A 27,293-nucleotide genomic window follows, 5' to 3' on the forward strand; every position below is an offset into this window, starting at 1 on the left:
AGAACATGACCTACCAATCGATCCATTCTTCTCGTCAGGTTGTGCCACGAGCTCCTCTTCTCCCCAATTCTATTCAGTACCTCCTCGCCCGCATCTCGTGGTAATGCGGTAGCGTTCTCGCTTCCCACGCCCGGGTTCCCGGGTTCGATTCCCGGCGGGGTCAGGGATTTTCTCTGCCTCGTGATGGCTGGGTGTTGTGTGCTGTCCTTAGGTTAGTTAGGTTTAAGTAGTTCTAAGTTCTAGGGGACTGATGACCATAGATGTTAAGTCCCATAGTGCTCAGAGCCATTTGAGCCATTTTGAGTACCTCCTCATTATTTATGTGATCTACCCATCTAATCTTCAGCATTCTTCTGTAGCACCACATTTCGAAAGCTTCTATTCTCTTCTTGTCTAAACTATTTTTGGTCCACGTTTCACTTCCATACATGGCTACAGTCCATACAAATACTTTAAGAAACGACTTCCTGACATTTAAATCTATACTCGACGTTAACAAATTTTTCTTCTTCAGAAACGCTTTCCTTGCCATTGCCAGTCTACATTTTATATCCTCTCTACTTCGACCATCATCAGTTATTTTTCTCCCCAAATAGCAAAACTCCTTTACTACTTTAAGTGTCTCGTTTCCTAATCTAATTCCCTCAGCATCACCCGACTTAATTCGACTACATTCCATTATCCTCGTTTTGCTTTTGTTGATGTTCATCTTATACCCTCCTTTCAAGACATTGTCCATTCCGTTCAACTGCTCTTTCAAGTCCCTTGCTGTCTCCGACAGATTTACAACGTCATAAGCGAACCTCAAAGTTTTTATTTCTTCTCCGTGGATTTTAATACCTACTCCGAACTTTTCTTTTGTTTCCTTTATTGCTTGCTCAATATACAGATTGAATAGCATCGGGGAGAGGCTACAACCCTGACTCACTCCCTTCCCAACCACTGTTGCCCTTTCATGTCCCTCGACTCTTATAACTGCCATCTGGTTTTCTGTAGCAGTAATGGTACCCAAATGTACTGGTATGAAGTACCGTAGCATCACATTAAATGTCTTTCAACTGCATCATTTCTCTTCCCCATGTCCTTCACATTAATGCTACCAAGTTTGGTACTCGTACGGTAATTAGTTTCCGATTTATAACTTGTTAAGTAAGGAAAGTTCAATTATAGGCAGCCGGTACAAACTGATGGACGTCCCGTGTGGGCTGTAATTACGGCAGCGCAATTTAGCAGATATACCAATGCGTTAACGCGGACCCAATTTATGCTGGAAAAAAAGGAGTTGAAATTTTAGCCACGTGATGCAATTCTGGCTCTGTACACTGTTTGTATGACTGTATCACTTGCGCGCTGTCATTTGACAAGCAGTAACGTGAGTGAACAATACAGAAACCGTGCAGTGTTAGTGAAACTGTTTTACGTGAACGACAGTAATTACAGTGTTGCATTGAGGGAGTATCGCCGACTGCAATATTCTGTGGAGTGACGAGGCACATTTTAAACAACATGGTGCAGTGAATACACAAAACTGCCGAATTTGGGGGACTGTTAAACCGTGTGTTGTGCATTCGCCGTATGTGACTGCGTGGCGCAGATTAACAATCACCTTTGCTCTCGGTCATTTTTCTTTGAGGAGAATGGAACCAGAGTAGCTGTCACGTGTACCGTGACCTCTGCACAAGATAGAGATCTCCTTGTACAGCATGCGACTTATGGTTTGGAAGAGCGCAACTGTGTTGAAAGCACTGCTTTCATGCAGATTGGGCAACACCTCATGTTGCTCGCCCAGTGAAAGAACTGCTTAATGCAACCAGCCATGAACGTGTTGTCTCCAGAGAATTTCCAGACGCATGGCCTACAAGATCAGTTGATCTGAATCCGTGTGACTTTTGACTTTGGAGGTATCTAAAAGAAAGCGTTTATCAGGAAAACGTTCGGTCTCACCCGATCTGAAGTCCAATACGTACGACTACGTTGCTCAGATTCCATCGGAACTGCTACGAGGAACTGTTGATCACGCCCTTTTACCGGTGCAGCATCTCGTCGACGTCCGATACTATTAGTATCTCCTTAGTCTGAGACCATTACAAGTAATGATTCATACAGGAGACAGATCCAAAGAATAGCAACGCTTTTCGTAACGAGTTGCTTTAGTAAGCGCTAAACTTCATGGAAGTGCTCATGCCGCTCCAATTTCAGATGCTACTTGGTAGCTGTTGTGCATCATAATGTAGTTTATTGTTGGAATACCGAAGATGTGCGTTCCTCGAAGAGTTAACAAACATATTGCTTCCTGCTACACACGTGTCGCGAAAATACTGTGGACATGAAATTATGCTGGAGCATAAATGGAGGATTACCAACAGTCGGTTTTTCCGCACAGTGTTATTTTTCGTTATTGGGACAAGGTTTGTCAGTGGTGAACGAAGTACTCTCCTCCATAAACCGAAATGTGGCTTTCGGCGTATAGGTATATGCATCTACAGTGAAATATCGAAGGAATTATTATTAAAATACGCTCGCCGCCGTATGGGATTAACTCTATCGGTCCATACGCTGATGACATAAACATTGGTGTTGCGTAAAGTTTTAAACATGGCCGCGTAGTCAGCGACCGTTTACTACTGTTGCTACCTGTGGTTTTATATGTATAAGCAGCCAATAGTGGCTCACCTTCCACGTTTTCTTTTTTAAATTTTTGTGACTAAAGCTTTAATGCTTGATATTTATCTTATATGTGATATGCCAATTTGAATATTTAATTTCTGATGAAGGCAACCGTAGAAGTGTCGGAACCAGGTCAAAAGACTTAAAATTTTGTGACCGAGGGCTGTAATTGCTTTAACTTTAATTTGTGTTGCGTCTCTCTGATGTAAATGCACGCAATGATTTAGCTAGAGGTGAGCACAGTAATTTTTACGTTATGGAAAGCAACGCATGGTACTTCTCCACAATCTGTACAACGATTCTAGATCTCTAATTTGTCTCCGCACCTGACAATACTACTTGCAAACCAGACACTTTCAACTTTCTAACTCAAAGTACTCAGTGCGGAACAGCCCCGGTGCGCACTGACTGCTACCCCCATTCAGCAGCGCATCCCAATCGCTGCTGGAGTATTTGTTACTCTCCGTATTTTACTCTCCACATTAATACATATCGCACTAGAGTAATGTGGGACCGCTTTATTGAATAGCAACGCAAAATTCTGTTTTGAAAATAAATTTTTTCGTAACGAAACAAACAGACGCTTTCTGTCGACGCTATACATCCCATAGAAGACGTGAAGAAAAGTATTTGTTTGGGTCTATATAGTGAAAAAATAAAATTGAAAATATCTGTGAAAACACCAGAGAAAATAAGCCCGATGGCTCTTGGTAGAGACATCCTATATATGTGGATGTAAATGTAACCGAACATATTTGATAAATACATACATACACTGTGTGACTAAAAGTATCCGGACACCCCCAAAAAACATACGTTTTTCATATTAGGTGCATTGTGCTGCCACCTACTGCCAGGTACTCCATATCAGCGAAGTCAGTAGTCATTAAATATCGCGAGAGAGTAGAACGTGGACAGGTGACTGGGTGTCACTTTTGTCATACGTCTTTACGCGAGATTTCCGCACTCCTTAACATCCCTAGGTCCACTGTTACCGATACGATAGTGAAATGGAAACGTGAAGGGACATGTACAGCACGAAAGTACGGGTCGACCTCGTCTGTTGACTAACAGAGAACGCCGACAGTTGAAGAGGGTCGTAATGTGTAATAGGCAGGCATCTGTTCAGGCAATCACACAGGAATTCCAAACTGCATCAGGATCCACTGCAAGTACTATGACAGTTAGGCGGGAGGTGAGAAAACTTATTTCCTGGCCGAGCGGCTGCTCATAAGCCATACATCACGCCGGTAAATGCCAAACGACCCCTCGCTTTTCTAGAATGAGATTTTCACTCTGCAGCGGAGTGTACGCTAATATGACACTTCCTGGCAGATTAAAACTGTGTGCCGGACCGAGACTCGAACTCGGGAATTTGGATTTCATGGTCGAGCGTAGATACTTCTCAGTGCAGCAGTCCGTGAAGTATGGGCTACCATTCCCGGAGAAACCTTCCAGCACCAGATTGAACGTATGACTGCCAGAGTAGAAGCTCAAGGCTAAGGGTGGGACAACACCACATTAAATTCCAGCATTACTGATGGAGGCGCCACGAACTTTTACTTCATTTTCAGCCAGGTGTCCGGATACTTTTGATCACATAGTGTATTTCTTGAACTACATGTTAAACAATGATATAATTTTGTAGGTACATTCAGCGTCATATGTATACTTCGTCTGCAGAATAGAGACAGTAGCAAAGAAGTAATGACTCTCAATGTCATGCTCAATGTGGCAGTTTTTCACGCATCTCAGTGTTTACGACGTCCTATCTCCCGAAATGTGATAGGTAAGTGGTTCTTATCCCCTCAGCGACTGTTGCCTGCAGCAAGGGATGTGTGTACCAAGTTTTACTGAAATATGTCTAGTGGTTTAGGAAGACAAGTGGAACACACACACACACACACACACGAGCTCTGTTCAAAAAATTTTCGTAATTTCGCGACAATGGTGCGTTGGAGCGAAATGTCATTGACGTCCCTGCACACGTTTGTGTTTAATGTGTAACTCCCTGATGTTTCATTGTTGTATATCTGTCCGTTATTGTTCAGTGGTGTATTGGGTAAAACGTTGTGTCACAGAGTTTTCGAATTTCGAGATGGTAGAGTAAGAGGCCCAACAAGTTCGCGTTAAATTTTGCTTGAAGCTCAAGAAAACCGTTACAGAGTCGCACCAAATGATGCAGGAAGCCCATGGTGATGAGTGCTTAAGCCGTACTCGACGTTACGATTGGTTCACACGGTTTAAAAATGGCCGGACGGAAGTTAAAGGTGAATATCGTTCAGGACGCCCTTCGACGTCTACCGACGACGCTCATGTCAGGACCGTCAACGAAATTGTGAGTGCCAATCGAAGACTGACTGTTCAAAATGGTTCAAATGGCTTTGAGCACTATGGGACTTAACTTCTGAGGTCATCAGTCCCCTATTACTTAGAACCACTTAAGCCTAACTAACCTAAGGACATCACACACATCCATGCCCGAGGCAGGATTCGAACCTCCGACCGTAGCGGTCGCACGGTTCCAGACTCTAGCGCCTAGAAACGCTCGGCCACACCGGCTGGCGACTGACTGTTCGAGAGACTGCAGACGAATGTAACATTTCAGTTGGATGATCTCATCAAATCCTGACACAGTATCTTGGAATGCATCGTGTTGTCATCAAGTTCGTCCCACAGACCAGAAAGACCTTCGCCTCGCAGTCTGTGAAGAGCTTTTGGATCTCGCAAATCAGAACGAGATGTTCTTTAAGGGAATCGTAACTGGTGATGAGATGTGGGTCTACGGTTATGATGTTGAGACCAAGATTCAGTCTTCACAATGGGTAGGAAAGGTTCTCCAAGACGAAAATTGTTCACCAGGTCAGGTCAGATGTCAAAGCCATGCTTGTAGTTTTCTTTGACTTTGAAGGATTAGTTCATCACGAATTCGTGCCGCGGGACAAACTGTTAATCGTTGGTAAAGTGTTAATTTATGGCACGTGTTGCGACGCCTGAGAGAAAATATTGTAGTTGTGGTCTTCAGTCCTGAGACTGGTTTGATGCAGCTCTCCATGCTACTCTATCCTGTGCAAGCTTTTTCATCTCCCAGTACCTACTGCAACCTACATCCTTCTGAATCTGTTTAGTGTATTCATCTCTTGGTCTCCCTCTACCATTTTTATCCTCAACGCTGCCCTCCAATACTAAATTGGTGATACCTTGATGCCGCAGAATATGCACTACTAACCGATCCCTTCTTCTACTCAAGTTGTGCCACAAATTTCTCTTCTCTCCAATTTTATTCAATACCTCCTCATTAGTTATGTGATCTAACCATCTAATGTTCAGCATTCTTCTGTAGCACCACATTTCGGAAGCTTCTATTCTCTTCTTGTCTAAACTATTTTTCGTCCACGTTTCACTTCCATACTTGGTTACACTCCATACAAATACTTTCAGAAACGACTTCCTGACACTTAAATCTATACTCGATGTTAACAAATTTCTCTTCTTCAGAAACGCTTTCCTTACCATTGCCAGTCTACATTTAATATCCTCTCTACTTGGACCATCATCAGTTATTTTGCTCCCCAAATAGCAAAACTCCTTTACTACTTGAGAGAAAATATGAGAAGGAAATGGCCTGAAACGTGGCGAGACAACTTATGACTCTTACATCACGATAACGCACTCGCACATTCGTTCCTGTTGGTGCGTGACTACAGCACAAAAAACCAAATTACTGTGTTACCTCATCCTCCATACTCTATAGAACAGGCCCTGTGGACTTTTTTGTTTGCAAAGTTGGTAACCCCGTTGAAAGGATGAAGATCTGCAACGATAGAAAGAAAATTCGCAGGTGGAGCTTCATGCGACCCATCAAGAGGCGTACCAAGGCTGTTTCTGAGGTGGAAACGGGGTTGCGAGCGGTGTATCAATTCCGGAGGAGAGTATTTTGATGGAGATCACGCACAATAAGTAAAAGGAAAGCGTCGAAAAATTTTGTGGAGAAAGTTCCGGAATTTTTTGTACAGATCTCGTACCGGTACGTAAATACTCTATTGGCCATTAAAATTGCTACACCAAGAAGAAATGCAGATGATAAACGAGTATTCATTAGACAAATATATTATACTATAACTGACATGTGATTACATTTTCACGCAATCAGTACCCAAAACAACCACCTCTGGCCATAATAACGGCCTTGATACGCCTGGGCATTGAGTCAATAGAGCTTGGATGGCGTATACAAGTACAGCTGCCCTTGCAGCTTCAACACGATACCACAGTTCATCACGAGTAGTGAATGGCGTATTGTGACGAGCCAGTTGCTCGGCCGCCATTGACCAGACGTTTTCAGTTGGTGAGAGATCTGGAGAATGTGCTGGCCAGCAGTCGAACATTTTCTGTATCCAGAAAGGCCCGTACAGGACCTACAACATGCGGTCGTCCATTATCCTGCTGAAATGTAGGGTTTCGCAGGGATCAAAAAGGGTAGAGTCACGGGTCGTAACACATCTGAAATGTAACGTGCACTGTTCAAAGTGCCGTCAGTGCGAACAAGAGGTGACCGAGACGTGTAACCAATCGCACCCCATACCATCACGCCGGGTGATACGTCAGTATGGCGATGACGAATACACGCTTCCAGTGTGCGTTCACAGTGATGTCGACAAACACGGAGGCGACCGTCATGATGCTGTAAACAGAACCTGGATTCATCCGAAAAAATGTTTTTCCATTCGTGCACCCAGGTTCGTCGTTGAGTACACCATCGCAAGCGCTACTGTCTGTGATGCAGCGTCAAGGGTAACCGCAGGCTTGGTCTCCGAGCTGATATTCCATGCTGCTGCAAACGTCGTCGAACTGTTCGTGCAGATGGTTGTTGTCTTGCAAACGTCCCCATATGTTGACTCAGGGATCGAGACGTAGCTGCACCACCCGTTACAGCCATGCGGATAAGATGCCTGTCATCTCGACTGCTAGTAATACGAGGCCGTTGGGATCCGGCACGGCGTTCCGTATTACCCTCCTGAACCCACCGATTCCATATTCTGCCAACAGTCATTGGATCTCGACCAACGCAAGCAGCAATGTCGCGATACGATAAACCACAATCGCTATAGGCTACAATCCGACCCTTATCAAAGTCGGAAACGTGATGGTACCCATTTCTCGTCGTTATACGAGGCATCACAACAATGTTTGACCAGGCAACGCCGGTCAACTGCTGTTTGTGTATTTGGAATGGGTTGGAAACTGTCATGTCAGCTCGTTGTAGGTGTCGCCACCGGCGCCAACCTTGTGTGAATGCTCTGAAAAGGTAACCATTTGCATATCACAGCATATTCTTCCTGTCGGTTAAATTTCGTGTCTGTAGCACGTCATCTTCGTGGTATAGCAATTTTTATGACCAGTAGTGTACATATTTATACACGTATGGGTTCTCTCAAGCTTTGTCTCCGACTGCAGATACATCATAAGAGGCAAAGCGGCACTGCCTGTCGGCCTGGAAATCTTAACTGAAGAACTTCGCTGCTAAGGTTTTAAACTTCCTGGGTTGCACTCTCAACCACTAACGCCTGAGGCAGTTAAGCATCCGTCCCGCCTGTAGACAGGTAGACTAGGAAGTACCCTCTTCCTTGAGGCACAAACAACCTCCTGTGAGGCACGCGAGCTCACGGGCTCCGGAAGGAGACCCTCCGCTCCGACTGCGGCTGTCGGCGGAGCACGGCCGAGGCGCCGGGCTGTCGAGTAGTTGGCTCTCACCGGGCTCACGAGCCGGCACGCCAGCACGCCTTATGGTAATGGCCCAGCCCCGGCGCTATTACCTTTCGGCGCCAGCCTCAGAAACGTCCACAACAATCTTTCGCATTTAAGGGGGGTCTAAATTGCATTTACTTGTCAGGGAGTAGGCTCTCATTATGTAGTCATACGTTCTCAGATTGGCGTCAAATTGACTTCAGGGCTGATAGCGAGGCAACGCTATTAAACTCGTGGCATCTTTCGAGGGGCGCAACCTCTCTCGACAACGCTGTCGTATTATCATCGCATTTCTGTCAACAGGTTTCCTTCGGAAAAGGAGAAAAAGGAAACTGAGAACACGCGGCGAACGAGGAGCTTTCACTAGCGTGTTGAAATTGTACGCAAGCGACAGAAAGATACTTGGTTTGGACAAAAATATGGAAATACCACGAGAAATACGAGCTTTAACGTAAAAGCAGTTGACAGCGAAGCCTCCACGTTTCGATGTTGTATTTGACCACGAGTGGCACCTGTGTAATGTCCTCAACGCGTTACACGTGTCAATCGTGGTAAGAATAATTGTATGAGAATACAGGCTTTCTCGGCGAATCTTGATGATAAAATCTTCTCGGGTTGACAGCCGAGTCAATTCGTTGTTCTCCGGCAGCGTTTCAGCAAGTTTCTTACTTACCATCTTCAGGCGAAGTGTCGGGTTCACGTCTCGTTCGGTTCTTTATAGCAGCTGGACCACGGGCTTCTCTACATCCTAGGCGCCTGACGGGCCAATCAGGCTCGAGCGGAATCGGCGCGGCGGCACTTGGGGGGATTGGGGGGGGGGGGGGCGACAGGTCGTGACGTCTCGTCTTGGTATGGCCGACACTTCGCCTGAAGATGACAAGTAGGAAACTCGTAGAAATGTTGTCGGAGAACAACGCATTGACTTACCTGTCAACCTGAGAAGATTTTATCATCCTTGTAGTTGTTAGTGCGTTACGTTGGAGGTAAGTGAATTCGAAGTTGGGAAAAATGTTGGTGCTCGTATGTTGGTTGTTTCCGTAACGAACGCAGCCGAAGTGTTTCGTGTTTCATGAGGCACCGTTACGAACATTTATACCACAAACAGGAAAAGCAGAAAACATCATCCACTAAGTCACAACGCAGACGAAAGTCTGTGCTGCGTGATCGTGACAGACAGTTATTGAAAGCATTGTGATGAAAAGAATAGGATGACAGCTACAAAAGCAATTTCAGAACTGAATGTCGCAGTCGCGAACCCTTTCAACATCAAAACGAAGGGAGGTCTATAAGCAGGGAATTGCAAAACCACTCATCAGTGACGCAAATGCCCGTAACAGCAAGTCGTGTTGCCTAAGGCTTAAAACGTGGACTATGTAGCAATAGAAGAACGTCTTCTGGTCGAATGAGTGTTGTTTCACACTTTCTCGAACTTTCGGCTGAGTTTATGCCTCAAGAATGAAACACGGCGAGGGTTCAGTGATAATTTGGTCACCCAGATTGTATTACATGGGCCCCGTGCTTACTCTGCAAGGTCACATTATTATCAAAGATTATGGTACTATTTTGGCTGAGCAGGTCTGCCTCGTGGTACAGTTAAGAAATCATTCGCAAGTTGCTGTTATGTTTCCGCATCAGCCGTAGAATGTAGATGTGCCCCAGGGAAGTGCGATAGAACTTCTGTCGTTCTCTATATACATCAATGATTTGGCTGACAGGGTGCAGCAATCTGCAGTTGTTTGCTGATGATGCCGTCGGGTACGGTATGATGTCGAAGGTGAGTGACTATAGGAAGATACAAGAAGACTTAGACAAAATTTCCGATTGGTGTGGTGAATCCCAGCTAGCCTTAAATGTGGAAAAATGTAAGCTAATGCGGATGAGTAGGAAGATCAAACCGGTAATGTTCGGATACAGTATTACTAGTGTCCTGCTTGAGACAGTCAAATCGTTTCAGTATCTGGGCGTAACGTTGCAAAGCGATGTAAGCCGCGCGGGATTAGCCGAGCGGTCTTAGGCACTGCAGTCATGGACTGTGCGGCTGGTCCTGGCAAAGGTTTGTGTCCTCCCTCGGGCATGGGTGTGTGTGCTTGTCCTTAGGACAATTTAGGTTAAGTAGTGTGTAAGCTTAGGGACTGATGACCATAGCAGTTAAGTCCCATAAGATTTCACACACATTTGAACATTTGAAAGCGATGTAAGGTGGAACAAGCATGTGAGAACTATGGCAGGGGAGGCGAATGGTCGACTTTGGTCTACTGGGAGTAGGAAAGAGTGGTCCACCTGGTGGAACTAATCCTCGAGTACTGCTCGAATGTTTGGGATTCGTACCAGGTCGAATTGAAGGAGGACATCAAAACAATTTAGAGGTGGATTGCTAGATTTGTTACCGGCTGGTTGGTTGGTTTGTTTGGGGAAGGAGACCAGACAGCGAGGTCATCGGTCTCATCGGATTAGGGAAGGACGGGGAAGGAAGTCGGCCGTGCCCTTTGAAAGGAACCATCCCGGCATTTGCCTGGAGCGATTTAGGGAAATCACGGAAAACCTAAATCGGGATGGCCGGATGCGGGATTGAACCGTCGTCCTCCCGAATGCGAGTCCAGTGTCTAACCACTGCGCCACCTCGCTCGGTTTTGTTACCTGGAGGTTCGAACAACACGCAAGTCTTACTGAGATGTTACGGGAAGTCAAATGGAAATTCCTTGAGGAAAGGGGAAGTTCTTTTCGAGAAACACTATTGAGAAAATTATAGGACGGACATTTGAAACTGACTGCCGAACGATTCTACTGCAACCAACATACATTGCGCATAACGACCACAAAGATAAGATACGGGAAATTAGGGCTCATACGGAGGCATATACTGTAGATAGTCCGTTTTTCCTCGCTCTATTTGTGAGTGGAACAGGTAGGGAAGTGTCAAGTGTCGTACTGGGTACCCTCCCCCAAGCATCGTACGGTGGTTTGTGGAACATCTCTATAGATGTACATGTCTGTTCCTCAAAGATGAGTCTGCGTTCTACGACGACTGGCTTTCAGTTAGCAGCTCACATTGTCGAAGATTTTGTGAGCACGAGGATGAATTGTTGCGTGTCCCCTGGCTAACACAGTCACCTGATCACAATATTATTGACCCTTGGTGGTCTACCGTGGAGAGTAGTGTGCATGATTGCTCTCCATCCTCTTCATCGTTATCTGAATTTGCCAGTATTTTGCAGGAAGAGTGGTATAAGATACCATTCAAAACCACTCAGGACCCGTATTTAGCCATTTAGAGAGTCGTATTTGAGTGTTCCCATATTTTTGTGCGCCTCTATAGGTACGGATTAATGTGTGGGTATATTATTACAAAACACAGATTAAATCTACGAAACGTCTGAGACTGTGGTCGCCGTTTGATACAGTAGCGTGTGATTCTGATGGTTCTGAAAATGTTACAAGGACCAGGATTTAGTTTAGTAACCGGAGAAAAAAGTAATGATGCTCAGTTACTGATCACTACAATCTGGAACAGTATTCTCGACTCTAGATCAGATGTTTGCCCCAAGTCGTATCGAATAAAGATACAGGCAGTAATGTCATATAGTAGTAATAGCTACTTTTTAAAGATTTTCCTCCCAGATCTCAACAGCAAATTTAGTAGTGTGTTGTATTTTAAGTGCATATACAGGGTGGTCCATTGATTGTGACCGGGCCAAACATCTCACGAAATAAGCATCAAACGAAAAAACTACAAAGAACGAAACTTGTCTAGCTTGAAGGGGGAAACCAGATGGTGCTATGGTTGGCCCGCTAGATGGCGCTGCCATAGGTCAAACGGATATCAACTGCGGTTTTTTTTTAAAAGAGGAACCCCTATTTCTATTATTTATTCATGTAGTACGTAAAGAAATATGAATGTTTTAGTTGGACCACTTTTTCCGCTTTGTGATACATGGCGCTGTAATAGTCACAAACATATGGCTCACAGGTTCAGACGAACAGTTGGTAACAGGTAAGTTTTTTAAATTAAAATACAGAGCGTAGGTACGTTTGAACATTTTATTTCGGTTGTTCCAATGTGATACGTCTACCTTTGTGAACTTACCATTTCTGAGAACGCATCCCGTTACAGCGTTATTACCTGTAAATACCACATTAATGCAATAATTCTCAAAATGATGTCCGTCAACCTCAATGCATTTGTCAATACGTGTAACGACATTCCTCTCAACAGCGAGTATTTCGCCTTCCGTTATGTTCGCAATGCATTGACAATGCGCTGACGCATGTTGTCAGGCCTTGTCGGTGGATCACGACAGCAAATATCCTTCAACTTTCCCCACAGAAAGAAATCCGGGGACGTCAGATCCGGTGAACGTGCGGGCCATGACTTGGTGCTTCGACGACCAGTCCACCTGACATGAAATATGCTATTCAATACCGCTTCAACCGCACGCGAGCTATGTGCCAGACATCCATCATGTTGGAAGTATATCGCCATTCTGTCATGCAGTGAAACATCTTGTAGCAACATCGGTAGAACATTACGTAGAAAATCAGCAATCATTGCTCCATTTAGATTGCCATCGATAAAATGGGGGCCAATTATCATTCCTCCCATAATGCCCCACCATACATTAACCCGCCAAGGTCGCTGATGTTCCACTTGTCGCAGCCATCGTGGATTTTCCGTTGCCCAATAGTGTATATTATGCCGGTTTACGTTACCGCTGTTGGTGAATGGCGCTTCGTCGCTAAATAGAACGCGCGCAAAAAATCTGTCATCGTCCCGTAATTTCTCTTGTGCCTGGTTTCAGAACTGTACACGACGTTCTAAGTCGTTGCCATGCAATTCCTGGTGCATAGAAATATGTACGGATGCAATCGATGTTCATAGCACTCTCAACACCGACGTTTTTGAGATTCGCGATTCCCGCGCAATTTGTTTGCTACTGATGTGCGGATTAGCCGCGACAGCAGCTAAAACACTTTTTGGGCATCATTATTTGTTCCAAGTCGTGGTTGACGTTTGACATGAGGCTGAACACCTCGTGTTTCCTTAAATAACGTAACTTCCCGGCGAACGGTCCGGACACTTGGATGATGTCGTCCAGGATACCGAGCAGCATTCACAGCACACGCCCGTTGGGCATTTTGATCACAATAGCCATACATCAACACGATATCGACCTTTTCCGCAATTGGTAAACGGTCCATTTTAACACGGGTAATGTATCACGAAGCAAATACCGTCCGCACTGGCGGAATGTCACGTGATACCACGTACTTATATGTTTGTGACTATTACAGCGCCATCTATCACAAAGCGAAAAAGTGGTCCAACTAAAACATTCATATTTCTTTACGTACTACACGAATATGTAATAGAAAATGGGGGTTTCGTTTAAAAAGAAACGCAGTTGATGAGCGTTTGACCTATGGCAGCGTCATCTAGCGGGCCAACCATAGCGCCATCTGGTTTCCCCCTTCAAGTCCGCCTCTGGTAGCTGAGTGGTCAGCGTGACGGAATGTCAATCCAAAGGGTCCGGGTTCGATTCCCGGCTGGGTCGAAGATTTTGTCCCAATCATCATCATTTCATCCCCATCGACGTGCAAGTCGCCGAAGTGGCGTCAAATCGAAAGACTTGCTTGCACCAGGCGTACGGTCTACCCGACGGGAGGCCCTCGTTCCACGACATTTCCATTTTTCCCCCTTCAAGCTAGACGAGTTTCGTTCCTTGTAGTTTTTTCGTTTGACGCTTATTTCGTGAGATTTGGCCCGGTCACGATCAATGGACCACCCTGTGTAATCCTAGCGAAATAACTGACCTGCAGTGAGTAGAGTCTGTACATGTACACTGACGAGGGCTTCGTGTTCTTACTACAGTCAATGGCTAGCTGGCTCCATCCGGAGATCAGTCGCAGATGGGCGGCGCTTCCCGCAGCGTGGGCGCCGTGTAATAGGAGCCAGGCAGCGCGAGCACCTCGAGTGGCCGTCCAAATTGGCCCGAGCCTCGGGGCCGGGGTGAGCGCGCCTGAGCACACACGGACGCGCTGTCCGGCTCTAATTGGAGGCCGGCACGTCAGCGCCGGCGCTGACCGCGAGTGGGAGGGAAGTTCACGGAGCATACTGTGGGCACGGCGATACTTAACGCAGGCGCGTACGCCGACGGCGTGGGAGGACAGCGAATGAGCAAACAGCAACCGCGCGTACCGTCTGGAGTGTTTACCACCAGGGGGGGGGGGGTCCCAGTCCCGCCAAACACTTCCAAGTTAGGTTAGGATGCCAGTTCGGTTATCGCTTTACGTCCACGTATTCAACGCGCAAGACGTCCAACTTCTCTTAGCGGAACGCTTGATTGCCTGCGAAATTTATTGCAGTGGTTAATAGTCTCTTGTGACGGCTACCTGTAGCATCGATACCGAAGCTTTTCGAATCACAGAAGCTGAGGTGAGCACTTGGGCCTGGTGGTGACCTAATATTTTTCCAATTGAGAATTTAACTAGAGCACGTGTACAGTCAAGTGTGATCAACAGTTTGAGGCAGAGCCGTGACGACATATAAACTTATTCTGATACGTACTTGTTGAATATTACTTCTGTCTGTTCATGTACGTCAGTAGCTACAGGTCTAATCTTTAGTTCACACTGCGAACTATGGATGAAGGGCAAGAGGCAGCTTCCATATATATATCTAGATTTTCGAAAAGCGTTTGACATTGTGCCCCACTGCAGAGCAGACAGTTAACGAAGCTACGGGCATATGCAATAGGCTCCCAGATATGTGAATGGCTCGAAAACTCCTTAAATAATAGAATTCACTACGTTCTCCTCGACGGTGAGCATTCATAAGTTACAAGGGTATCGTCAGGAGTGCCCCAGGGATGTGTGATAGGACCGCTATTACTTTTTTGTGTACTTAAACGATCTGGCGGACAGGGTGGGTAGCAATCTCTAGTTGTTTGTTGATGTTGACATGCTGTTCGACAAGGTGTCGAAGTAGAGTAACTGTAGGACGATATATGATGACTTACACAAAATTTCTAGTTGGGGTGATGAGTGGTAGGTAGCTCTAAATGTAGAAAAATTGTTAGTTAATAGGGATGAATAGCAAAAACAAACGGTTAATGTTCGTAACCAACATTAGTAGCGGTGCCCTTGAGTCATTGACATTGTACGTCGTTCAATATCTCGGCCTAACGTTTCAAAGCGATATGAAATGTGAGGCTTGTGGTAAGGAAGGCGAATGGTGGACTTCAATATATTGGGAGAAATTTGGGAAAGTATGGTTTATCTCTAAAGGAAAGCACATACAGGATGCTAAAGTGACCTATTCTTGAGTATTGCTCCAGTGTTTGGGATCCATGCCAGGTCGGATTAAAGGTAGACATCGAAGCAGTTTAGAGGCAGGCTGCTAGATTTGTTACCGGTAGGCTCGAACAATACTCAGTTACTACGGATGTTTTCCAGCATCTCAAATAGGAAGGGAAGGCTGTGTTCTTTTCCAGCAATACTATTCAGGAAATTTAGAGATCCAGCATTTCAAGCTGACTGCAGAACGAGTGTTGCATGCCGCCATCATTCATGTCGCATAATGACAGAAGAAACAAGATACGAGAAATTAGAGCTCACATGGAGGCATGTTGAGAGACGTTTTCCCCACACCCTATCGGCGGGTGGAACATGAAAGGAAATGGCTAGGAATGGTAGGTACAGGGTATCCACACCTTACTGCAGTGTATGTAGGTTGATGTGCTTGGCGAAGTGTTCATTAAACCATTTTAAGACTACTTCTCTACAGTTCCACTCTTACGTAGGACGTGGGAAAACACGAACATCTCTCTCATCTCTGATTTCTCTTATTTTATTTCAGGAGTCATTTCTCTATATGTAAGTGAGAGTCAACAACACATTTTCGTTTTCGGAGGCCAAAGTTGGTGACTGAAATTTCGTAATAAGTTCTCGCCGTAATGAAAAAGACTTCGTCTAAATGATTTCCACCCCAGCTCGTGTGTCATATTCGTGACACACAATCCCTTCTTTCGCAATAATGGAAAACGACCTGCCCATCTTTGAACTTTTTCGATCTTGGAAAAGAATAGAGCAGGTAGTCTTCCACGTATACTGCCAGTCTTTGGGTCACTTTCCGCAGCGTATTTCCCATGTAATGGTTTCAATTTAAGCTGTTCGCAGTTGTAATCCATAAGTATTTAACTGAATCGACAGCCTTTAATTTTTCGCGATTTATAGTATAATCGAAAATTAACGGATTCCTTTAGTACTCGTGAGGTGCACCTCGGACTTTTTACTGTTTAGAGTCAATTAATACTTTTCGCACAGTACAGATATCTTGTCTGAATCATTTAGCTATTGGTTTTGGTCTCCTGAAGACGTTACTAGACGGTAAACGACAATGTCATCTGCAAACAATTTAACAGAGCGGCTCAAAATGGTTCAAATGGCTCTGAGAACTATCGGACTTAACATCTGAGGTCATCAGTCCCCTAGAACTTAGAACTACTTAAACTTAACGAAACTAAGTTTATCACACACATCCATGCCCGAGGCAAGATTCGAACCTGCGACCGTAGCGGTCGCGCGGTTCCAGGCTGTAGCGCCTAGAACCGCTCGGCCACTCAGACCGGCTGAATTATTTATCTCAGGCATAGCCATAACAGTTTAGAAATCGTAATTTTTGCGTAAATGTTTAGCCTACATTAAGTTGTATATAGTTGCAGGTAACAAACTGTAAGGAAAAACAGTCGCTGTAAAAACGTAATACAGCAGGTAAACCACACCACGTGGTAATAAGGTATGAATACACAATTTATATGCTCTTCAAAAACCTGTAATTACGATTTAGAAACTAATATTCAGATGTATTTAAACAGTAAAGAACGTTCCTTATGTTTAACAGCCATAATAATAATAATAAAATCACTGATGATGCTGCAAGTGCAGTGAAACATGTCTGGGACAAAAAACAAAATTGTGTTTTGCTAAAGGCGGACCGCACTGAAAAACGTATGTTATTGTTAATGCAAACAAGGCAAAAGAGGTTTAACATCAAGATAATTATGTTCATCCTTCTTTGTTGTGCTTATGGTTGCTGTCCCATACAACAATCCTAGCACTATCACGGCGTTGTATGCTTTAAGTCTGGTCTTAATTGATCAGATAACTTACAGTACGCACAGTCGCACTTAAACAGATATTTTCCCTCTCTCCATACGTGAACAGAACGGTAAGAAGCCCCAACTGATGCTGTGGTAAGTAACCTCTGGCATGCACTTTACAGTCATTTGCAGGGTATGAATGTAGATGTAGATCTCTTGGGTCGTGGCGGGTACTAAGTCAGTTCGTAAGCTGTTGGCGTCCATCATGGCCTAGACGTGAGGCGAGCGTCGCGTGTTGCATGCAGAGGCACGGGCTCCGGCTGAAGTACTGTGCGCAGTCTTTTGTTGTCGGCTCGCCTTGCTGGTAATGACAGCGCGGCGTTCCGCGTGTTCGCGGCCGACGACCGCAGCTGCAGCGGCCGGCTAATGTCACGGTCGGCGCACGCGCTGCTCTCGCATCACTCCGCCGCAGGAGCCGTTCGCGGCGTCACAGGTGCGCAGCATCTGCATCCTCAGTCTACGTCCGCAGCTACCCTCTCACCTGGCAGCCGACAACCCACAGTTGTATACACATCCATCAAGTTACATCCACATCCATCATTGCCAGTTCTACACAGTTTACGAAACTTTCAATCGGTAAAATCCAGTTGTTAAAAATGGGTAAAAGTGAAACTTCCTGGAAGATTAAAGTTGTGTGCCGGACCTAGACTCGAACTCGGAACCTTTGCCTTTCGCGGGCAAGTACTCTACCAACTGAGCTACCCAAGCACGACTCACGCCCCGCCCTCACAGCTTCAATTCCGTCAGTACCTCGTCTCTTACCTTCCATACTTCACCGAAGCTCTCCTGCGAACCTTGCAGAACTAGCACTCCTGGAAGAAAGGATATTCCGGAGACATGGCTTTGTCAAAGCGTGAGGGACGTTTCCAGAATGAAATTTTCACTCTACAGGAGTGCTAGTTCTGCAAGTTTCACAGGAGAGCTTCGGTGAAGTTTGGAAGGTAGGAGACGAGGTACTGGCGGAACAGAAGCTGTGGGGACGGGTCGTTACTCGTGCTTTGCCAGCTCAGTTGGTAACCTGCACGGAAACTCAGCGCGTTCGGTCAGAGGGTTAGCTGCCCTCTGTAATAAAAAAACTGAGTTAATGGATCAACGACAAACTTAAACGGATGTCTTGTGACGTCCGCCACGAGCAGATCCAACGAACGAAAATGAACAAAATGAGGTTAAAAAAAAAAAAAGTTGGAAGAGCACTTGCCTGCGAAAGGCAAAGGTCCCGAGTTCGAGTCTCGGTCCGGCACACAGTTTTAATCTGCCAGGAAGTTTGATATCAGCGCACACTCCGCTGTAGAGTGAAAATTTCATTACGGGTAAAAGTGATGAACATATAGCTGAATGAAAGCTCTTTCTTTTACTAAGGGAAGAAAGGGAAAATGAGGGAAATTTGAGCCCAGTCAGATGGTAACTTACGCAAGTTTACGTTTCAAGTACATCTGTACTAGCGAGGACAATATGTTATAAAAAGCCACTGGCGTCTCTTAACAACATATGCGCATGTATATGACAAAAAGCTGGTTTGCGGACCCATGTTTACTGGAACTTTGGTGCTTCCATTATCGTATACTTTCACCTGCAACAGATTTCACTACTTGTTACAATACAATATGTATAGCTATAAAACAGCGGGCTGTTTAACGAAAACCTTCAGTATTAACTGCATACAACAATATGTTACGGGAAGTATTTTTTTCCACTCGCGATCGGTCGCGAAATTAAAATCACACATAAATACGATGAAGCTTTGCGTAGGCTTGTTGCGCAGTGTCTCTAGTATGCCCGTTGATCGGGTCATGTTGCACTTCCCAGTTATACATATACAGTGAGGACGTAAATATGTTTATATATGTTTATAGTAGATTCTCCCGTCAAGTGTGAAGGGCTTGCTGAGGGATCCACCGGATCTCATACAGCCCACATAATGTAACTATCATGGGTTTCCTTCTTCACGACAATTCTCGGCAACAGCCGGCCGTTGTGGCCGAACGGTTGTAGGAGATTCAGTCTGGAACCGCGCGACCCCTACGGTCGCAAGTTCGAATCCTACCTCGGGAACGGATGTGTGTGATGTCCTTAGGTTAGTTACGTTTAAGTAGTTCAAAGTTCTAGGGGATTGATGGCCTCAGATGTTAAGTCCCATTTTTAGATGCAACAACAATGTTCCCGTAAGCTTTTAGATCGGAAGTGCTTGATTACTCTCCATGCAGCCCGGACTTGGCTCATTCTGCTTTCATCTCTCATATGAACCGCTTGCTATGAGAACAGTATTTTCGCACAGACTGCGAGCTGCAGACCAGCGCAGGAAATCTGTGAAACGCGCAGGCAGCTGCCTTCTATGACGAGGGTTTTGTAAAGTTGGACCACGTTGCGACAAATGTGTTAGTCGGAGCAGCAGTATATAGGTACGTAGCTGGAAGATGTAGCTAAATTTAAATATTGCAACTAAAGAATTCGAAATGGTAAAGAGCAGCTATCAGTCGTCGTTTTCGTTCAAGATTTATTAGATCCAGATGTCGGCTAGTGACCAGCCAATATCAATGCGGTATTTTGGAGTTGTTATTGTACATGCCCTAGCACGTCTACACTTGTTGAGGCTCTCGACGCAGTTGATTAAAAACTACTCATTTTTTACTTTCACTTTGGTTTCCATTTTACGGCCGATCGAAGTTTGAAGAAAAAAAAAAAAAAAAGGAACCCCTGGTAAACTTTAGGAACCATAGGCCAATGTATGCATTTGCATTTCAGTGAATACAATGAAATAATAAACAACCAGTTGCATAAAAGAAATTTAATTTCTCTATCGTTTTAGGGTACTTGGGCTCTTCTTCAGAAGGTTATAATTATCGCATAGATGTAAAATTCTGAAGAAGGGCACTAAGTGCCCGAAACCGGTAAAGAAATTAAATTTCTTTCATGCATTTGGTTGCTTATTGTTTTATTGTGTCCGACTACATTTGCTGAGGATGGATAAAATATTAAATTTCAGTGAATTACAAGAGTCCAAATAATTTCTAGTAAGCTGATCCTGCCATGACTGAATTATGATGACGCCCTTCCATAGCGCTTTTGAACTTTAACCAGATGAGAAATATTGACACAGCTTTTGTAAGTTTCTTCCATTTAGCTTGAGCAGCTAGTGGATGATACATGAAAGTGCAGAGAAATGAGACGTTGCGGGTAGTTGGCCGGGGATTATATGCATGATGTTGAGCTTTACTTTGTGGGGGTTCTCTTCACGTTGTATGGGGCGATATCTTTATTATTTCTGTATTTTTTCTCTTTTTTCAGACATCACATTCTCACCGAATGATACAGGACAAGAAACAGGTAAGTAATACTTGGCACTTTCAAGGAAGGAATTTAATATCTCCTTCACATTGGTACCGTTAGCGAAGTAGGGTTACCTCACGGTGATGGGCGAAGAAATCCACCGTGACCTCATCGAAGCCTGAGTGGTTTACAGAAATTAAACCTGTATTACTGCATAGGGCTCCGGTACGAAGTTCTTCCGAATTCAAGCTATTGCCCATTAGGCCAGCTAATTCTTACAGCAGAGCTTTGAAAGGGCATAATACACCTTCGTATTAAGATTCCTTGTCGTTTTCCCATTGGTTTTCCCAAGTTTTTTCGTCTCGTATAGATAAAACAGTGACATTCAAAGAAAACGGTTCTTCATTGGATCTGTAAGGTATCAGGTGATTCATCGACTATATGCACTACTTTGGTTTTTCCATTCGTACGACGAACATTCAATAATTAAAGACAAAAACTGAGGTAGAAAATAAATTGTGTGTTTTTTACAAAATGAGACTTATACAGTCCCAAACAATATCAGTGCACTTGTCCCAACAATGAACTACTTATTTTATACCTAATGCAAAGAAGTCTTGGTCTTGTTGTTTGAGCGACTTTTCCACAAACTCTGATCACCTCGTTGTTGCTGAACTTTTTTCTACGTAATGCCTTGTTGAGTGAAGCAAACAAAAGAAAATCCGAGGGACTCAAATCTGGAGTGTATTAAGGAGGATGAGGTAGTATCTCCGAACCCACCTTTTCAATGGTCTCTTGGGTCAGTAGGGCAGTGTGAGGGTGAGCATTGTCGTTTAGCAATATAACGCCTTTTCTTTGAGATCCACGACGTTCATTCCATGCTTTGTCATAACGACTGTAGTTCAAAATGTTGGGCGCAAGTTTCACACCAAGTTAAAATCTTGTTTAGGAAAGGGTCACCTTCCCTTCCACAGCGTTCTCTGAAGTCTGTACACACTTCGATTCTTGTTTCCCTCTATTGTTGCGTTAACTCTTTCGGGACCCACTTTCCACTTGCTTTGCTACAGATGAGCTTATTACTGATAACGTTACGAACTGTGCTATAATTACTGCAATCTTTTTGCTGTACGTACAACTGTAAGACTTTGATCTTCACGAATAATGTCGTCAGTGCGTGTTTCAAGTGAAGGAGTTAACACTTCTACTGATCTGCCAGAACGTTGCTCGTCGGCCACTGATGTTAGATCTCTTTTGAACTTTTCTTCTCACTTGTAAACATTCCACGGTTCATACAACTTACGTCGTAACGTAAAATCCACGCCATCGCTAAATTCTGTAGTGAGGCTATAAGCAAAACAGTTTCTGTTGTCAGCTCATCCCAGTGCCGCCAACTAAAAGTGATGACACTACGAAATTCCTCATTACGAACTGTTTCATTTCTACATCAGTTCGTCTTTTTAATTTTTGAATGTTCCTCGTAGATGTTCACGTTTGCTCAAAATTGCTAAACCACCGGTATGGCAACTGGAACAGTATTTTCGGAGGCAAGCGGAGCAGGATTACGGCACCGGCTGTCTCGAGTACCTGCCTTCTTTCGTCGGCTTATGCAGGCTAAGCAAATTGCACTGCCCCTCACGGAGGACACTTAACCGCACAGCTCCCATTACCTCCAAGGTAATGGGCTTACGTCGTTTGGAACGAATAAACTGGAAGAAGTGCCTTGTTAAGTAACGGACGCCATGTTACAGAAACGGATGTGGCCGCTGGTTGGTCGCAGCTGCTGCAGAAGCTACAGCGTAGTGCTCCAGCAGGGTATTCAGAGCATCTTCAGAAAACACTGAAAGATTAAAAAATTAGCATTTAAACACAATAAGAAAACGTACTGGCGTTCCTTGCCGTTGTCGTTGTCTGGAGACCTAATGGCACTCTCACTCATAACGATTCCAAAATGCTGACATACGCTTGTAGCGGTATCTACGGCTCTGCAACTCTCGTTACACTGCATAGAGACGCAACCTATTAAAGGTGTAAGTGGGCAGAAGTCGTACGTGATGAAAATTCAGTTCCTGTCCGTGTCCGTAGCTGGAGGACCGACGTGTTTGATTTTCATGCGGTGGATACCGCTTCAGTTACCGTAACTGCCACGGTCTTCTTTTTTTGTTGTTGTTAGGAAATGACTGGAATTCTTTTCCTTCTGCCTGGAGTGGTCAATTGAATTGCCATTGGCACGACAAGAAGTACAAGTCGGAAAGCTGACCAGGCTTGGGAGAGCGATAGACAGAAGACGACATGGCGGCCGATCGTAGTTTTCACGGATTAATCAAGGAGTTCCTCTTTTCCTCTAGAGAGAGAGAGAGGAAGACCTCTGTCTTAATACACACACACACACACACACACACACACACACACATATATATATATATATATATATATATATATATATATATATATATATATATTAAGACAGAGAGATTTGCAGAACGATGGTGTGTAAGAACCTTCGGCCTTCGAAAGCAGTCTCTTAAGTAAGTGTTCCAAGAGTGTCCAGCAGAGTAGTGCACATGCGATCATTCTATTGTGTAGTACCGTCCCGGGTGATATAAACAAGTTTGCCAAAAAAAATTCCCAAGTTGCTCATGTGACCTAGCAAAAGCATTGTCGATCACGAAAGTACAGCGAAACCGATGGATTACACAAATATAACGCTTTAGGACATCTTATAATCTACACTGCTCATGTAAATTGGTCACTAATAGTCAATCCGTAACTATGTTGACAGAACAAGAATTCTAAGTTTGAAGAACAGTTTTGTATAGACTAATAGGGTGGGGACGTGCAGCGAATCATGGGATGCAGCGACAGCAAAGGAAAAATTGTAATGGCGCGACGTTACCGATCCCATCACGACTGACAATAGCTGCTGCCTGCGTACGGACAATGATTTCCACTGACAACGGGAGAAAGAGCTACACAGAAAGCTCCTACACTTTAAATGGCATGGCTTAGTTTTAAATGAGAATGTTTTGTAACCAAATCTTTAGCAAATTATGTCTCGGTTTTGGAGTCGTTCATGAGTGTCTTCCGCTGATGTTATTTCACGAACTCGGCTGTCCAAGCATGCCTAACGTACTGGTTTAAGTCGCAGACTGGAAACGTAAGTCTTTATCAGTTCTTAAGTCCACATAGCGAGAAGAATGAACTGAAGCACACTAGCAATTTTCTGATAACTTTGTGTGCTACACTTTACTCTTGACAAGCGCGAATATGGCGACTGAGTGCCGTTAGGCCCATAGTCATCTTTTGTGGCAATAAGTAAATTCACGAAAGACGTTTTAGAAAATATGTCTTATAGCCACCAAAAGCTTTTCCTTATGAATTTTGACTAGTTTCGTTCCTAAATCATTGCCAGGTCAGCATTACGTGGTTCGGCGGTCCTTTACAGTGATGTTAACTTGACGTGGCTCATCTGGTTGAAGCCTGTAACAAATACTTGTAAACAGGCTTGTACTTCTCTTAGCTATGAGAACGTGTCTAAGGCTTGACAGTGTTCAACAGTTCTGTTGTTCTGTCACCCCAAGCCACTTCTCCACTGTACAATCGGCACTCAACTTTTTCTTCTGCCAACGGATTGAACAATATTTAAAAATCATAATGCTTTATACAGAAAAATTCTACTTAAACTTTATGTCCATGAATGTTGTTATGATGTCAGTACAGGATCATTCGTAATTATCTTCGAGGCTTAAGCAGCAGACGGCACGAAGTCAGCAAGATATACACAAAAAATGACACGTAATAGTGGATAAGGTCTCTCTCCAAGTTTCGATTCGTAATACGGGCTGTGGCGTAGTTGCACTATGCGGCGCAACTCATGTGGATAAATTATCCAGTCCGTATAGTGGCATCGAATTAGTTCGCACCTGCAGGTAGGCAACCCAATGAACATACTCGTATTTCCAAAGCAGATTGCTGTAACGCCTTCTCGGGCATTTCGTGTCAGCGACCTCAATGCTTTGCGCATACAAATCGACATCTTCCTCGTTAAGTCGGCGCCCAAGTTAAGCACCTGCGATTTGAGCTGAAAATTTGGAGAGGTGCTCTATCCACTGATGTGTGTGTGTTTTCTGTATATCTTACAGTTTTTGCGCAGTCGGCTTCTGGAACGCCGGAGGTATTGTGTTTGTCATCATGATGATGATTTAAGATCGAAATAAAAATTATTGATGTAACAGCCTTTAACTATAGTAAGGTATACACAGTATTTTCTGAAGTACATGACATTTCGCTTACGGCAGTAGAAGTTTTATTCTGCGACTGTTATTTCGGCGTTGCAACCAGTAAGTCAACGACACTAGTGATTATGTCAGTGGCAGCTGCTGTTGCCTCTATAGTGGTGAAGTGAGCACAACAGTACAAGAGTACAGAGAATTACTTCTGTTCCGAGGCATGACAGAAATTATTTATGCTTGGCCGTGACATAATGCAGAAATTACAATAGCTGAATACAAAATTTTACTGTAAGAGGAATATGGTGTCCATTCCACAATTCATGCAGGCTATAGACCCGTGACAGTTGCTTTTACTTTCGTGTCAGTAGCAGATGGCACTTTATGGAACATTGCGTACAACAGGCATCAAGTAATGTACCACTCCGCCATTTGGATGACACATTTGTTGTACGGCCGCACAGAAATAAGACTTCCATACGTTCCACCATTTCTTAAATGAGTTTCATCCCAAGATCAACTTCCGTTTGGAGATAAAGAGGTCCATATGTCTGCAGAAGATCTGACAGCACTCTACGATGCAGAGTGTGCAGTAAGCATACAAAAAAAAATTGGTACTTAAAAGCTACTTTGCACCACCACTGAGCTCAGAAGCAGGCAATGCTCAACACACTATCTTCGCGAGCCTTCCATATCATTTACACTAACACCTCGGAATCGGAGGTGGCTTTCTAAAAGGAGACACTGAGTGACATCTGCTATGTTGGTTTCTCCACAGAAATGGCTTTTAATCAAAATAGAGTTACTCATGTTAATAAGAAAAACGAGGACTCGCCTTCTGTTAGGTTACCATTTGTCTCTAGAGCTACTGACAGCAGTAGCAAAATTCTTTGGAAACATGGTATAAAGACCACATTTCTCTGTCAAAAAAAAACGAAAGATTTTTCCGGCGTAAAACAGACGCACCTGATGACCTCCACAATGCGGAAATTTATGAAGTGAGTTGGGACTCTGGCAAAGTATGGACAGTAGAGGAACGTCTACGCATCTAAAACAGAGTGTGAAATCTGCGGTAGTGCAACATCAGCAGAATTGCGGTCAAGATGAAGATTTCAACGACGTATGAGTACTGGCCAATGAAAGCAACATAAAAATCCTAGGAGTGATTGAGATTTCTAAGGGCGAAAGTAGTCAATAGCGATAACGGCCATGGGCTTCCAGGTCCCACCGTCGTGATTTCCCACCATCAACGCAGTAAATACCCACACATAGTGAGCGAGGAATACAGACAACCACCAGAAAGCCATCTCTACGACATGACAACAATATTTCGGCAAGCATTTCCTCACATCTCTGTCTGTTTCGTTACCTGTCCAATGACGATGAATGAAAGGAAAAATTTTCCCAGTAACCCCACTTCTCCAGAAAAAGCGTGGTAAATCTTGTGAATTTGTCAACGCGATATTTGCCTTTGACACTGTTCAGCTGAGCAGATACGCTGGATGATCCTGCAGTAGACCCCAGCAGAGGGGTCGGAACGTCGATTGTGTGAAAATGAACTAAAGTGAAGCATGACGCGACCTAGCAACTTAGGTAACCTTACCTTCAATATTTTTAATCATTGTAAACTCATTTTATTGCGCAAAGAGCCTTTATTAAGAGGAGTTCTAAACTACAGAAACACTATTTGGATACCGCTGTATAAAAGTTATAATTAGACCAAAGTAATACTTTACTAACGTATCTAATATGTTCGTTGCTAGTATCCACTAGCAATGAACGCGTAAAACTACACTCCTGGAAATGGAAAAAAGAACACATTGACACCGGTGTGTCAGACCCACCATACTTGCACCGGACACTGCGAGAGGGCTGTACAAGCAATGATCACACGCACGGCACAGCGGACACACCAGGAACCGCGGTGTTGGCCGTCGAATGGCGCTAGCTGCGCAGCATTTGTGCACCGCCGCCGTCAGTGTCAGCCAGTTTGTCGTGGCATACGGAGCTCCATCGCAGTCTTTAACACTGGTAGCATGCCGCGACAGCGTGGACGTGAACCGTATGTGCAGTTGACGGACTTTGAGCGAGGGCGTATAGTGGGCATGCGGGAGGCAGGGTGGACGTACCGCCGAATTGCTCAACACGTGGGGCGTGAGGTCTCCACAGTACATCGATGTTGTCGCCAGTGGTCGGCGGAAGGTGCACGTGCCCATCGACCTGGGACCTG

The 27,293-nt window shown here is 44.5% G+C and overlaps 1 protein-coding gene across 2 annotated transcripts in view; it reads left to right on the plus strand.

Moving 5' to 3' along the window:
* Nucleotides 1–27,293, plus strand: part of LOC124618105 (ras-related and estrogen-regulated growth inhibitor-like) — a 572,768-nt gene that overhangs the window by 401,189 nt on the left and 144,286 nt on the right. Inside the window, exon 5 of one of the 2 annotated variants that reach the window (XM_047145318.1) lies at nt 20,856–20,894. The exons of the other annotated variant lie outside the window; for it this stretch is intronic. Within the exon in view, the coding sequence (XP_047001274.1) occupies nt 20,856–20,894 (39 nt within the window). The remainder of the gene's footprint in view (nt 1–20,855; nt 20,895–27,293) is intronic. 2 annotated transcript variants of the gene reach the window in all.

The sequence above is a fragment of the Schistocerca americana genome, chromosome 1, assembly GCF_021461395.2.
Source record: "Schistocerca americana isolate TAMUIC-IGC-003095 chromosome 1, iqSchAmer2.1, whole genome shotgun sequence".
NCBI classification, from domain to species: Eukaryota; Metazoa; Arthropoda; class Insecta; order Orthoptera; family Acrididae; genus Schistocerca; species Schistocerca americana.